General features: G+C 41.0%; 1 protein-coding gene and 1 long non-coding RNA gene across 3 annotated transcripts in view; both read left to right on the top strand.

The window, feature by feature from the left end:
• cops7a (COP9 constitutive photomorphogenic homolog subunit 7A) overlaps positions 1-15301 on the top strand; it is a 48161-nt gene extending 32860 nt beyond the window's left edge. Inside the window, exons 4-8 of one of the 2 annotated variants that reach the window (XM_034174458.1) lie at positions 415-503; positions 1035-1237; positions 1325-1430; positions 9456-9617; positions 14830-15301. In XM_034174458.1, the coding sequence (XP_034030349.1) occupies positions 415-503; positions 1035-1237; positions 1325-1430; positions 9456-9617; positions 14830-14895 (626 nt within the window). In that variant the 3' untranslated portion in view covers positions 14896-15301. Of the gene's footprint in view, positions 1-414; positions 504-1034; positions 1238-1324; positions 1431-9455; positions 9626-14829 lie in introns of both variants that reach the window. The other variant, XM_034174459.1, reaches the window with a different exon arrangement.
• Positions 3764-5581, top strand: LOC117514152. The gene is made up of 3 exons (XR_004561818.1): positions 3764-3930; positions 3997-3998; positions 5252-5581. It is a non-coding gene; the product is annotated as an uncharacterized LOC117514152 (long non-coding RNA).
• Positions 15302-16257: the final 956 nt, after the last annotated feature.

Genomic DNA, 16257 nt, shown 5'->3' with positions numbered 1-16257 from the left:
CTGACTGAAGTTGGTGTCGTTGTAACAGAAGTTTAAGAAGTGGAATATTAATCATGTTTTATATGCATAGTGTCAGCCAGTAGCCTTAAAAAAGAACATAGCCTAGTTTATTGTTCCCATTCTAGTCCTGCCAACACGGAGCACATTTACCTTCACAGAGCCGAGTAGTGCAGCATTAGAGGAGCTGTCAGAGCCGACGTCTCGGGGGTGTGAATCTGTCAGCAGGGAAGCACGGCAGCAGACGCAGTCGCTGGAGACCCATCTTCTCCGACTCTGTTCGCTGTCTGTTTTAAAAAGCTATCTGCTCACCCCTGTCTCTCTGTGTAACGCTGCTGTTCAAAGTAATAAACGACGTGCCAATAATATGTTTGACCCTCAGTCTTCTTACATCCTGCTGCTATAATCCCACTCTAGAAAGAGCTGCCTCTCTTCCCGAGTTGACCCCAGCGCAAAGGAACAAACTCCGCCATCTGTCCATTATCAGCTTGGCATCAAACCTCAAGGTACGTTTTTCCTTCTTTTGCAAGCAAAAAGCAGATGAGCTTTCTTTTTGTGTTTTTAATTGTAGCTGTAGTCATATTAATTATGTCAAAACAGTCATGGCTTTGTGCATTTGGGTGTTTTATTTTAAGCTTGTGCTTTATTTGTATCATGTCAGTTAGACATAAAGTAAGAGAGACGCTTTCCCACCTCAACTCTTTTAAGAGAAACACACCAGCACAAGCTGCCATTGCCCAAATCATATAGAATAAGATGTAATTCTCTTTGTGGTAATTCTTGTTTTCCAATCATATCCTACCTCTTCTACTGTCCTTTTTTTTCACTTCCACTTTTTATTAATGATTTTTCTCTCCAGTTATCTCATAATTATTCTTTCTATAATCATCAGTCCTGCCCCATTTTTTTTCTTCAATATTCCACACCTTTCCACGCATGTAGGCATCAAACGGCTTGATTCTGATACTAGCTGTATGCCATTTTTAAGAAAGAGCATGTGATGATAAATCTGTCCATATCACTTTTTATGCCATCAGTGCCTGCCATACTCATTGCTGCTCCAGCAGCTTGAGCTGAAGAATGTGCGGGAGCTGGAGGATCTCCTGATCGAGGCCGTCTACTGCGACATCATCCAGGGTAAACTGGACCAGAGGAACCAGCAGGTGGAGGTGGACTGCAGCGTGGGTCGTGACCTCGGCCCCAATGAGCTTCCTACCATAATCAACACGCTCCAGGAGTGGTCAGTGACCCCGTCTGTGTGCATGCTGAGGATTTATGCCTATGGGATGTGGACCTGTTTACTTACCACCTTCTACTTCTGTCCCAGGTGTGCCGGGTGCGAGGCAGTGCTGTGTGGAATTGAGGAGCAGGTCTCAAGAGCAAACCAATACAGAGAGAGCCAACTGAAGGTCAAAGTACAGGTGGAAACAGAGGTCAGCACATTATTCTCTTCAGGCTTCTAGCTGCATGTGTTATTTTGGTTTGGTCCTCGTGGCACATTTTTTCCTTTTTCTGCAGCAGCTTGTCTGCACTTAGAACTCTTTATCCCTCCCCTGTAAATTTTTAATCTTGGGGACTTCTGCTATGGCTCTGCTGCGCTGTTCACTTTTTTGCCTTGCCAGTGATGAAAGTCTTCTGGAAATTACCGGAAATCCGGGTTTTTACTCATGTGGTGAACGTTTCGGGGTTATTTTTAGTAGCATACATCACAATCCATTCATTCAGTTCCATTCAGTTACACACCCAAACAGTTGGTGGCAGTAATGCGCTGTGTTGGTTTGCAAGCTGCCAATAATCTCCAAAGAAGAAAAAAGGTTATTTCGTTTTGGAAGTTTATTAAGTCATATTTTTGGAGACTGCGCAGTGGTTCTCCTATAATGGTTTACTTTGGTGGACATTAAAAGTTATGAGCTGCATATTTCTTCCAGTAATGGCACATTTGTGGTGACCCTTCCAGCTGCTACAAAATGCTAGTGCTGTTAGCATTCAGATGAGAGTTTAACTCTTACTCTGTCTGCAAGTCAAAACCACAAGATGAATGAGTTTGAGCAACAGACAAAAATTTGTCTGAAATAAGTAATTGAAAATGATATGTGACGATGCTCTGCTGAAGTTTGTGAGCTAACGTTAGCCTTCTAGCTGTAGTAAGTTAAATCAGTCACTGTAGAGCTGAGTGAGCATTTTATATTTATAAATTGTTCAATCTATTTTTATTTGTACCAAATAAAGCTACACAGTTTTTTAATTGTTACTGCCATAACTGCAAGAAAAGTCTCCGCTTTAAATATCTTTTATTTTATTTTTTAACTATAAGCACAATACAATAAGCAAAACATGCACAAGTTGTGTGAAAAGACTGGAGTGGGAAACTTGGCCTGACCCCCCAAAAAAATAAAAAAATATTTTGTTGGGTAAATAGATCTGAAAATGCACCAGAATGGATCTGATCTCATATTTTTTTTCTGGTGGAGAACCCCCAGACCCCCTGCCTGGGGTTTGTGCCTTTGGCGCTTGCCAAAAATTTTCAGAATTTTTTTTTTTTCCATGGCTCACTTTCATCACTGCTTGCAAACCTTATACGTTTTGTCTGGAATCCCAGTTTTATTTTTCATATTTTCCACTTTCTGACCACCTGCAAAATGTCCAAGTTTAAAACTAAGTCTGAACGAGACAGAGAAACTATGGCAGAACTTAGCCTGTGGGTGGGTTGATCTGAAGCTACTGAGGGTCTGCGCCCTTCTGTTTGTTTCTCCCAACTCCTCATCGATGTTTTTGGAACGGAGGTGCTCACTTCACCACCGGAATTGGACTGGGCATACTGGAGCCTACACCAGCTCACGGACGAAAACCCCGACCAGTTATCCTGTGCTTTCATCACTTCCAAATGAAAGATCTGGTGATCCAGAAGGCATATACAGTAGTGTTCAGAATAATAGTAGTGCTATGTGACTAAAAAGATTAATCCAGGTTTTGAGTATATTTCTTATTGTTACATGGGAAACAAGGTACCAGTAGATTCAGTAGATTCTCACAAATCCAACAAGACCAAGTATTCATGATATGCACACTCTTAAGGCTATGAAATTGGGCTATTAGTAAAAAAAAAAAAAAAAAAAAAAAAAAAAAGAAAGAGAAAAGGGGGTGTTCACAATAATAGCATCTGCTGTTGACGCTACAAACTCAAAACTATTATGTTCAAACTGGAGCTGATCAATGGGTGAGCCTTTGCCATTCTGGTTATTCTTCTATCCATTTTGATGGTTGTTTTCCATTTTCTTCCACACGTCTCTGGGTTTTTTTTGTCCATTTTAAAGCATTGGAGATCATTGTAGACCACGGGTGGCCAACCAGTCGGAGACGAAGAACCACATTTCTTACTGTGTTACAACAAAGAGCCACATCGGCACATGGGCACACAAACATTACCCATCCTTCAGTGTGTGCACGCACACACACACACACACACACCTCTGCTCAGTCAGATTAATTGTAAATACCCCTACAATAGTAAGACGACAGGCCAGCAACATCATACACATGGGCACACACCCCCAACCATCTCTTCCTCTCCCTCACTCTCTCTCACACACACACACACAGGCTCAGCCAGATTGATGTCACTCCAACATGATAACAAATAACAAATGCCCCACACCAACATGATAATGACATATTTACTACAGTACCAAGACCACAGGCCAGTCATTTTTCAATAATCAATATAGCGTTCACTTACTATGTATGTTGCTTAGTGGGACTTCTGGCATTCCTTCCCTTGAACAATCCTCCTCAAATCTGGCTCGTACTCCGTTGTTGCCACTTGAAGCAATTCTTTCATATGGGTGTCAGTCATAACAGAGCGGTGTTTTGATTTGACGTATTTCATGGTAGAAAATACAGACTCACAGACGTACGTTGAGCCAAACATTGACAGTATTTTAAGTGCAGCCCTTTTGACATTGGGGTATTTTTCCATTGACACACTTTTCCAGAACTCAGTGGTCCCTTCCCTTAAAGCAGGTTTCAGTTGGTCCTCCTCAGCGAGATCAATCATCTCCAACTCAGCGGCTGCCTCATCTGCGACTAGAGGGGCTTTCAAACAGTCCATATCCGCATTAAATGGGACGACGAGGAACATGATCTGTGGCCTTTTCAGTTGTAGATCGCGGAACCGGATCACAAAGATTTCGTGCAGGTTTTCAACCAGAGTTGCATATCTGGCTCCTTGCTTATTCAGGGGTGGCACTGGTTGACTTGCCCGCTAACTTTTAGCAGAGTGGAGAAATGCGTTAAATCTCCCTTTTGAATATGCGCCTTGAACAGCTTCAGTTTGTTGACAAACGCAAACACACTTTGCACCAGATCAGGCAGCACTTTCATTTTACCCTGCAGGGTAAGGTTCAGTCTATCCAAGTGGCCCAACATGTCGACCAAAAAGGCCAAATCCAAAATCCATTTGGGGTCCGAGAGCTGGGGATAGTCGTCGTTCTTCTCTTCCATGAAGAGTTTCACAGCATCCAAAAGTTCAAAGAAGCGAGAGAGTACCGTTCCCCTTGACAGCCACCTCACGGTGCAGTGTAGTGGCAGGTCACCTGGAAGCTCTTCGTCCAGCTCAGTGATGAAAATTCTTGAATGTGCCTGTGATTAAGAGCATGTGTACGGATGTAGTTGACGATTTCCATCACAGGTTTCATGATGTTGTCTAAATTCAACGATTTAGACATGAGTTGCTGCCTGTGGATGATGCAGTGGAAATTCCAAAAGTCGGGAAATGTTTCGTCGGCTTTGCACAGCCCCACGAGCCCGTTTACAGATCCGATTATGGATGGTGCGCCATCCGTGGCTATTGCGGTTAGCTTCTGTAGGGGCAGATTTGCTTTCTCAAATGCAGCCATCATTGTTTCTTTCACATCTATGCCACGGGTTCGGTCTTTCAGTGGCACAATATCCAGGAGTTCTTCTTTGATCACACACTCCTTTGACACAAAGCGTGCAAATATTGCCAACTGAGGCTTGTCTTGTATGTCACAACTCTCATCCAATGCGACACTGAAATACTCGCATGCTTGAAGGTCAGAGTGCAACTGTGATTCAATAACTGTGTTAATGTCTGATATTCTGTGTTCAACAGTGTGGCGGGACAGTTGGAGGTCTGATGCCATGTGTTTTAGTTTGTCGTTTTCAGGAGACAAGATTTCAGCAGCGTCACTTATGCATTTTTTAACGAACTTCCCTTCGTTGTATGGCTTTTTAGCCCGTGCAATGTTCCAAGCCAGTTTATACGATGCGTTACTGTCTCTGACTGCTTCGTAAATTTTTTGAAAACCTGTACCTGCTTTTCTGCCTGACTTTTCAAAGTGGTCAGTTTGTGCTTGCGAAGTTCAGTCCCTTTGGAAATTCCTGGTCAGTGTTAGCGTGGAGTGAGCTGAAGTGACGCTGAAGATTTGAAGCCTTGAAATGCACCAATGACGACTGACATATAAGGCAGAATGGCTTGCCATTACGTTCGACGAAAAAATATAAATTCTCCCACTCTGTTAGAAACGTCCTGTTTTCATCTTCATATTTTTTTTTTGCAGTGCATTTTTTTCCTGCCATTTTGAGATCTGACAGAAGATCGACCCCCTGACCTTCTTCTTCTTCTTCTTGCAATTTTTCTTTTTGCACCTGCGCATTTGCCATGATCTCGAAATACTGTAATGAACCCAAGTGAAGTACATTCAACAAAATTACTGTATTGAACTTAAGCGAAGCGAACACGCACATAAATACACACACAAACACAAACTTGGACATGAACGTAAGAGCTGCATGACACCAGGCAAAGAGCCGCATGCGGCTCGTGAGCCACAGGTTGGCCACTATGGTTGTAGATGAACAGCCTATAATTTTTTGCACCTGCGTATACGTTTTCCCCTCTCCAATCAACTTTTTAATCAAACTATGCTGTTCTTCTGAACAATGTCTTGAATGTCCCATTTTTCTCAGGCTTTCAAAGAGAAAAGCATGTTCAACAGGTGCTGGTTTCATCCTTAAATAGGGGACACCTGATTCACACCTGTTTGTTCCACAAAATTGACGAACTCACTGACTGAATGCCACACTGCTATTATTGTGAACACCCCCTTTTCTACTTTTTTTTACTAATAGACCAATTTCATAGCCTTAAGAGTGTGTATATCATGAATGCTTGGTCTTGTTGGATTTGTGACCTTGTTTCCCATCTAACAATAAGAAATATACTCAAAACCTGGATTAATCTTTTTAGTCACATAGCACTACTATTATTCTGAACCTACGTATGTATGTTAAAGTGGAGTCTCATAATGATTTTTTTTTTTAATGGCTCTTTTTTCTCTTTTTTCTCGCTTTAATGGCTCAAAAATTCATAATTATTCGTCTCACCTGTCCAGGTCCAGGAGAACTAGACAAAAATACCTTACTACAGAAAATTTTAAAGTTGACCGTCAGTATGCCCAGAAACCTTCCCCAGATTTCAACTGTGTCTCACAGGTGAAATGTACCTAAAAAAAAAAAAAAAAAAAAAAAAAAAAAAATTTACAGACCTCTCCGTGCTTTGTAGGTGGCAAAACCTACAAACCTACAAAATCGACAGTGGATCAAATATTTATTTGCCTCAGTGTACATAAGTATTCAAACCCTTTGCTCAGTACATTGTTGATGCACCATTGGCAGCAATTACAGCCTCAAGTCTTCTTGAATATGATGCCACAAGCTTGGGGCAACCTATCTTTGGGCAGTTTTTTCCCATTTCTCTTTGCAACACCTCTCAAGCTCCATCAGGTTGGATGGGAAGCGTCAGTGCACAGCCATTTTCAGATCTCTCCAGTCTGGGCTCTGGCTGGACCACTCAAGGACATTTACAGAGTTGTCCTGAAGCCACTCCTTTGATATCTTGGCTGTATGCTTAGGGTCATTGTCCTGCTGAAAGATGAACCGTCGCCCCAGTCTGAGGTCAGATGCGCTCTGGAGCAGGTTTTCATCCAGGATGTCTCTGTACATTGCTGCATTCATCTTTTCCTCAAACCTGACTTTTCTCCCAGTTCCTGCCACTGAAAAACATCCCCCCAGCATGATGCTGCCACCACCATGCTTCATTGTAGGGATGGTGCCTCGTTTCTTCCAAACATGACTCCTGGCATTCACACCAAAGAATTCAGTCTTTGTCTCATCAGACCAGAGAATTTTGTTTCTCATCTTCTGTGAGTCCCTCAGGTGCCTTTTGGCAAACTCCAGGTCAGCTGCCATGTGCCTTTTACTAAGGAGTGGCTTCTTTATGGCCACTCTACTATACAGACCTGATTGGTGGATTGCTGCAGAGATTGTTGTCCTTCTGGAAGGTTCTTCTCTCTCCACAGAGGAATGCTGGAGCTCTGACAGAATGACCATTGGGTTCTTTGTCACCTTCCTGATTATGGCCCTTCTCCCTGATCGCTCAGTTTAGATGGTCACCAGCTCTGGGAAGAGTCCTGGCAGATCTGAACTTCTTCCATCTACAGATGATGGAGGCTACTGTGTTCATTGGGACCTTCAAAGCAGCAGAAATGTTTCTGTGCCCTTCCTCATATTTTTGTCTGGAGACAATCCTGTCTCGGAGGTTTACAGACATTTCCTTTGACTTCATGCTTGGTTTGTGCTCTGACATGCACTGTGAACTGTGGGACCTTTTATGTAGACAGGTGTCTGTCTTTCCAAATCATGTCCAGTCAGTTGAATTTACTCCAGGTGGACTCCAATTAAGCTGTAGAAACATCTCAAATATGATTAGTGGAAACAGGATGCACATGAGCTCCATTTTGAGCTTCATGGCAACACCTGTGCATACTTATGTACATGTGATTTCTTACTTTTTTGTTGTTTTTTTTCTACATAAATTTTCAAAAATCTCAAAAGAAAAGCAAGTATTTTCACATTGTCATTTTGGGGTATTGTGTGTAGAATTTTGAGGGGAAAAAATGAATTTCATCCATTTTCAAATAAGGCTGTAACAAAACAAAATGTGGAAAAAGTGAAGTGCTTCGAATACTTTCTGGATGCACTGTACCTTTATTGGTTAAAGATCCTCATACAACTTATGGCCAATTAGAAGCTCATTCGTGTTTATCTACCTCTCTGCCTTAGTATTTTCATCCCTCCCTGTGTTCCTGTTTCAGTACACAGATAATCCTGTTGTACTTTCCTCTCTTAAAATATGGTGTCAGTTTTGACTTTACTTCAAATGTGTCTTTGCTTCTGCTCTTGGCCAATTATGTAAGAATCGCCTCTTTCCTCCCTCTGTCTTAGACACTGCATTTCATCTACGGGGTAAGAAGGGCATTAAATGTTTGCATAATTTTTTTTAAGGATAATTCTTTTCTTAATTTTACAGATATGTCTTCCTTATATGGCATGCCCTCATCTCATTTATTTATTTTGAAAATTAGACATTGTGCATCTACTGTTTTTCTGGAGTTCGCTGGTCAGCCCCCTTAACATCCTTGGGAGGACCTCTTTGAACATATTCCCCATAAGAAAGCACTTGTATTGTGGATATATAATCTTATTCTCTCAATGTACAATCATCCAGGTACTAAAACTATCTAATTGGGAACAACAGTTAGGTCTACAATTCAGGGAAGATTTCTGTGATAAAGCAGTTGACAGAATTCATTCATCATCATCTTGTGCAAGACTTTCCCTAATTCAATTTAAAGTAGTACGCAGGCTGCATTTATCAAAGTCCAAATTATCCAAAATTTATCCCAATGTTTCTAATCTGTTTGATAGATGCAACTCATCTCCCTGTGATCAGAATCAGAACTGAATTCATTGCCAAGCAAGTTCGCACATACAAGGAATTTGATCTGGTGTTATTAGTGCATTAACAATAAGAAAGAAAAAACACTTCTATAAGAAGTAAAAGAATCAAATAGACAAAACATATTATCTCTCACGTTCTTGGCTTCAGCCTGGAGTCTTGTCCACTGATCACTATTTTAGGAGTTCCTGGAATCCCCACTGTGTCACTCACCAACCTCGCAGGCAGATGTAATGCCTTTACCTCATTGCTAGCACGTCGCAGAATTATTATCCTGGAAAGTTCCATGTCTTCCATCTATTTCTTTATGGTTGAAAGATCTTATGTTGTTCTTAAAACTTGAAAAGAACTCAAGGTTGGTCTTAGATGGAGGGCTGATGGAGTTTCTAAAAGTGTGCAACTGTTGATTTGTTATCTTGGAGCCTTAAAAACTATTGGATCTGATTGAACTGCTTGTCATGGGTATGTGGTGTGTTTTTGTTTGTTTATTTATTTTAATTATTATTTTGTAGGGCATATGGTTTTGGATATTTTTATTTTTTGGAAAAAGGATGTTTTTTTTTTTTTTTGGTTTTGGAAAAAGGAAATACTATAAATGTTTTAAAAAAAATAATCTCAATCTCTCTCACTTTCCCATCAGGTTTCAAACCTACAGAAAACATTAAAGGCCAGTGCAGCCTCGCCGTCATCAGGCCCCGCCCCTGCAGGAGCCACCTCCAATCAGGACGCAGACCAGCTGGCTGAGCCACGGGACCCTGCCTCCTCTCAGGAGCCACGACAACCGGGGAAAAAAAGCTCCAAGGTAAAAGGGTAAGTACTGAAAGTTACTTTTGGTTTTAATGTGGTTACATATAACGTTATGCAAGTACACACATATATCAGTTGAAGCAGCAGCAAGACTTAGTTTAGCACATGAGTCAAACAGCATGTCGAGTGAAAGAGAAGGCAAACCTCCTTGCACACAGGAGTTAGCTGACCTGCCTGCCTCCTTTAAATCTCCTGTGTGGGGAAAACGTTTGGGTCCCCGTGATAGCAGGAGTGGAGCACAAGTTGTGAATCGCAAGTCGTGAATCCTGTACCGGAACTCGTACTTAACCTTAATGTCTAAACGCAAATGTGAACTGAACCGTACCTTCAATATATATATATATAATATATATATATATATATATATATATATATATATATATATATATATATATATACACACACACACAGTAGTGTTCAGAATAATAGTAGTGCTGTGTGACTAAAAAGATGAATCCAGATTTTGAGTATGTTTTTTTTTTTTGTTACATGGGAAACAAGGTACCAGTAGATTCAGTAGATTCTCACAAATCCAACAAGACCAAGCATTCATGATATGCACACTCTTAAGACTATGAATTGGGCTATTAGTAAAAAAAAAAGTAGAAAAGGGGGTGTTCACAATAATAGTAGCATCTGCTGTTGACGCTACAAACTCAAAACTATTATGTTCAAACTGCTTTTTTAGCAATCCTGTGAATCACTAAACTAGTATTCAGTTGTATAACCACAGTTTTTCATGATTCTTCACATTTGCGAGGCATTAATTTTGTTGGTTTGGAACCAAGATTTTGCTTGTTACTAGTGTGCTTGGGTCATTGTCTTGTTGAAACACCCATTTCAAGGGCATGTCCTCTTCAGCATAAGGCAACATGACCTCTTCAAGTATTTTGACATATCCAAACTGATCCATGATACCTGGTATGCGATATATAGGCCCAACACCATAGTAGGAGAAACATGCCCATATCATGATGCTTGCACCACCATGCTTCACTGTCTTCACTGTGAACTGTGGCTTGAATTCAGAGTTTGGGGGTCGTCTCACAAACTGTCTGCAGCACTTGGACCCAAAAAGAACAGTTTTACTCTCATCAGTCCACAAAATAGTCCTGCATTTCTCTTTAGGCCAGTTAATATGTTCTTTGGCAAATTGTAAACTCTTCTGCACATGTCTTTTATTTAATAGAGGGACTTTGCGGGGGATTGTTGCAAATAAATTAGCTTCACACAGGCATCTTCCAGACTGTCTTTGATCATCCTGGAGCTGATCAATGGGTGAGCCTTTGCCATTCTGGTTAGTCTTCTATCCATTTTGGTGATTGTTTTCCATTTTCTTTCACGCGTCTCTGGTTTTTTTGTCCATTTTACAGCATTGGAGATCATTGTAGATGAACAGCATATAATTTTTTGCACCTGCGTATAAGTTTTCCCCTCTCCAATTAACTTTTTAATCAAACTATGCTGTTCTTCTGAACAATGTCTTGAACTTCCCATTTTCCTCAGGCTTTCAAAGAGAAAAGCATGTTCAACAGGTGCTGGCTTCATCCTTACATAGGGGACACCTGATTCTAGGGATGCCACAACTAGTCGACTAATCACGACAATGTCGACTATTGAAACCGTCGACAACTAATTTAGTAGTCGACGAGTCGTTTATTTTATTTAAGTCTTTGTTCTTCCCTCAATTCATAGTTTTAGGCAGCGAGCCATCCTGCTATCATTTGGACGTTCAAACTCGGATAAGACGGCCGATTAAAACAGTGGCCGTCTTGTTCAAAGCCGTTTAAAATGCGCAGTTTACCGGAGGAGGTGTGTGTGTGTGTGTGTGTGCGTGTGCGCACGGAGTCAACTCACTGCAGACCGCGAACGGAGGCATGAGATATTACACTCCGTTGAGAACCATCAGTGCACGTGACACAGCGAGCGCAGAGCAGAGAGAGAGGATTTTAACCCGAGTGAACATGTTAAAAAAAAACACCTGGAACTGCCTTTATTTTTCTCTGTACTTTCTCTACCGGTGTTTTTCTGATGGCACTGTCCTGTTTACACCATGTGCGCGTCATATGCTGAATTTATGAGATGAAAATAAACGGTCAAATATCCTTAAAACATCCTTAAAAAATGAGAATATATAAATGAACTGAGGAAAAATTACGCATTCACGGGTTAAAAAACCCTGCTGTGGAGAAGCTGATGTTCAGAGGCACAGATCACAAAAAACAGGTGAGAACCCTGAACTTTAACAGCTGTTATTTTCCAAAGGTATTTATTTGTTCAATCTTAAGCTTAATGTAATGTTCAAGCACAAAACGTGACTGATGAGGAAAAAGAAAAATGACTTTTAAAAATGGTTTCATCACACTAAAATGAACTGGAGTCAGAATAAAAATACAAGCTGCTGATTTTTGTTATTTTACAAAGTTATTATAAGCTGCAGCTATATGTTTTAATTATTTCAAAGTGAGTTACCTCTTACTTTATTCTGATTTATTTATACAGAAAATAAGGGGAGCCAAGTCAGCCAGCATTGTTCTGTTCAGTTTATATCAAGGTTTTCCTGCACATCTGTGTATTTTTTCCTTCTTTATAGGAGCTTGGTGTTCACATTTGCTCCACAAAGTTTTAAAACAATAAAATGTTCACACTTTTCTTTATAGCAGTTCTGTAATTTCAGAAATGCAGCAGAAACAACTACAAATCAGAAAAGTTGGGACTATAAGTAAAATGAAGACAAAAATAAAAATGTTGCACTATTCCCAGTTTCTCCACTCAGAGAAGTCAAAAGTTCTTCCAGAGTTGTCTTGGTGACTTCCCTCACTTTTCTCCTTCCAGCATGGGCATTCAGTTTTTGAGAACTGCCTACCTGGCACAGATTTACTATAAAGTACCACACTGGTTGTATTTCTGAATGAACTAAGAAATAGTCACTGATTTGGAAATGTTCATGTTTTCATCCCGACGTTTCTTGGAAAATGCTGCAGGCCTTAATTTAGGAAATTATGTATGATCCGACTAGTCGACTAATCACAAAAATAATCGTTGACTAGTCAACTATCAAAATAGTCGTTTGTGGCAGTCCTACCTGATTCACACCTGTTTGTTCCACAAAATTGACCAACTCACTGACTGAATGCCACACTACTATTATTGTGAACACCCCCTTTCTACTTTTTTTTTTTTTTTTACTAGTAGCCCAATTTCATAGCCTTAAGAGTGTGCATATCATGAATGCTTGGTCTTGTTGGATTTGTGAGAATCTACTGAATCTACTGGTACCTTGTTTCCCATGTAACAATAAGAAATATGGAAATATGGTGGAAACCATTCGGATGATTCAGACGGCTTTCGGTGACTTTTCAGTCGTGTGACTATCCGAGAAATTGTGGAAGAGGTGGGCATGTCACAACATGTCCTGTGAGACTTCAACACAAAGGCGCTTTTGCTCCGCCGTAGACAGCTTCGTGCCGAAGCCATTGGCATGATTTTCACCGCCAAATCTTCTGTCACAGTGGAATGTTCCGAAAAAGTGCTGATGTCCACCTCTTCCGCAATTTTCGGATAGTCACACGACGGTCCCGCATCGCCACAGCGTTTACTTTGGAAATGATCTGGTCATTTCAGCATGTTGATGGCCGACCAGAGCGTGGCTCGCTCTCCACCGTTGTGCGGCCGTCTTTAAACCGGTTGTACCGCTCCTTAATTTGTGATGCCCAGAGGATCATCACCGGAAGCCGTTTGAATCTTCCGAATGGTTTCCACCTGGCTATCGCCCAGTTTCTGGCAAAATTTGATGCGGCGCTGCTCCAGTCGTTCCGTCTTTTTCCTTGGAATGAAAATATGCCGAGCTCACAGCACATGTCCCACACAAAGGCTACTTACCAGGAAATTATGCAATCGACAGGCCTGAAAAAGTTCACGCATGCGCACGAAGGTTCAAGGTTTGCTCATGCAAGCACCCGTGATTCAAATCCATCAGGTTTTTGCAAAAAATAAAAAGGTCCGGTACTTTTATAACAGACCTCGTATATAAACACACACTGCATGATGATGAAGTATGCATTAGAAGTAGGACATGTAAAATAACTTTGACGGTGGTGTGTAATTTACTGTAATGCCTCATTATCAGTCATCACTTTGTTCCTAAATCGTTTGTGTCGCACTGTTTTCAAGCAACAAACATTATTTCCACAAGGCATAAAACTGGAACAAAATACACGTGGAGGTTTCTTTCATTATGGCTCTTTTATTGCTGCAGCTTCTTTTGGTGTGTAAAGTGTTTTATAAGTACAATTTATAAAAAGCACTTTATAAATAAGATTTTACCTTGTTATAACCACAGCACTAAAGAGTCTGCTTCAAACAGTGAATTAAAGCCATTAGTCGGATCTTGTTCTCAGGAGTAACGTTAATTCAACTGAGAATTGCTATGTTTTCATTTTTTCAGTAAACATTAAAAAGCCAGCTGCCAGTGTAAGTGGTTCGTCTGGTTGTGAGTGTGCATGAAGCGGCTTTATTATTAGCACAATGCACATCAGTGTTTTTGCAGCAGTACTCTAACGCTGCTATTGGGGACTTGCTTTCTGTTTTGCCTCCATCCGGCCCAATTACCAATGGGCAATTTCACATCTGTCCTGGATTGCAAATGTCACTGAATCTCCAAATGCCCCGTGTGCATTCCTCCTCAAAGAACCGCTTCCCCCTCTGGTGATCAGAGGAGACGCTTTGGTTGTCTGGCTGCTTATGTTTTGCCTGTTAAACAGAAAGCAGTGATTTATTTATTTATTTCCCTGGCTGCCTGTCACATTTTGGCAAAGCATAGAGCCCTGTAATTTTCAGCACTCATCACCGCACCTCATTCAAATGAAGATCCTCTTCATTTTGAAATCCAAATTAATGATTGCTTAACCTCAATCCTTGAATTAAAATGGGTTTTGACACCATTTCTTTACAAAGCTAAAGGATGGGGGTCGATGGCGCAGCAGCAGTTATTATTAGAAATGTGTTATTTGCAAAGGAACAAATAGAAATTGCCTGCAATTAATTTTAATGCACTAAATACAGATATTTGCGTCACCCAGGTTGCAATATTAATCTGCTGATACAGTAAATGAAATGTAAACGTAACCTATTCTAACCTACTAATCACGTTGCTGAGTCATCAATAATGTGTTAAAGCAGTGTTTTGTGGGTCATTCTGCCCTCAGGCTGCGTGGCAGTGGGAAGATCTGGTCAAAGTCCAACTGAACAGTGAGAGTGGAAAGCAGCACTGATGGGCACTTACACATGGACACGCTGACGAGGAAACGGCTGTGTTTTAATAATAATAATAAAAAAAAAAAAGACATTGTGACCGATGTTCACGGGCACATAGGAAAAGAGCTTCATGGGAACTTTCTCAGACTGAGGCAGCAGCACCTGGCCCATGGAATCAACTCGTCTGACATTGATTCATTCACACACACACCAATTTAAAGTAACACTGGGTGAAAAAGTACAGCAGGAGTGATATGGTTGGTGTATTTGATGCATATTTGTGTATGTACAGTGTTTTTGTTTAAAATTTGTTCTTTTGGCTTTAGAATCATACTGTGTTTCCTTGTGTTGTTTTTCTTAGGAGTTGAGACGTATAAAATCGGGTTATTTGTCGGGAAATAAAATGACATTCTGTTCTGATCCTATCTCATTAATGTCACTGTCACTTCTTTTATTAAACGCACTTCAGAGTGCATCTCTGGAGGGTGCACTGCTAAATGTTAACTCGCAGAAGGGGGCTACCCGTTAGCAGGTCAAGCCATTAATTAGGGCACGTCCCCAAAGAGACTAATGTATTATAGAGTCGAGGCTTCCCCTCTGCGCAACCAGCATCATTACGCACACAAGACGTATTCACATTTTATCGGAGCATGTGTTGCCCAGAGCGTCTATTTCAATGTCAGAATTGTGTTCCAGTCGCCCCTGTGCTTCTATCAAGCAGTCAAAATTACCATAATCATGTCCGTCTCTCACTCTACAGTCTTGTTCAAACCGCCTGACATTAATGGTGTCAATTACTGCTAACTGACCAGCACGTGTGGGGAAAAAAGACGAGGAAATTATAATGCTGCTTAACTCCGTATTCTTCTCCCCCCAACACCTCTATAAATGGAGGTGCTAATTTAAGTCAGTGTGACTGAGCTTCGCAGAGGGGAGCTGTGAATTCTAACAGCTGTTCCTCTCTGAAAGTGTGACTGAAATGTTAGTCTGCATATGTGCAATTTAGAGAGCGTGGCAGGTGAGTCATGTTCATTTCAGGTGCACAGCTTGTATGCATTCACACCTGATTTCTGCATACGCATTGTTTCTTTTTACCCTCACTGACATTATAGATTACTGCGGCATCTGATACTATGCGACTCATAACTAGACGGTCATTAAAACTTCCAAGTGGAACCCAGCCAGTCAATTACTTTGATCAGTAAAATGCCCAGAGGAGATTCGAGATACACGAGCAGTGCGACAGACTGGGAGGCTCAATACACTGGAGTGGTATTTCTCCTTAGACTCCCCCTTGATTTTATTGACAGGTGCTTGAAAAACTACATTGGAAAACTCTTGTTTAGCATCCCTGTTAATCTTTCCAGTGCAAGACAAAT

The sequence above is a fragment of the Thalassophryne amazonica genome, chromosome 7 (genome assembly GCF_902500255.1).
Source record: "Thalassophryne amazonica chromosome 7, fThaAma1.1, whole genome shotgun sequence".
Taxonomy (NCBI): Eukaryota; Metazoa; Chordata; class Actinopteri; order Batrachoidiformes; family Batrachoididae; genus Thalassophryne; species Thalassophryne amazonica.
The sequence above is the reverse complement of the archived record's forward strand: the minus strand, read 5'-3'. Positions and strand labels throughout refer to the sequence as shown.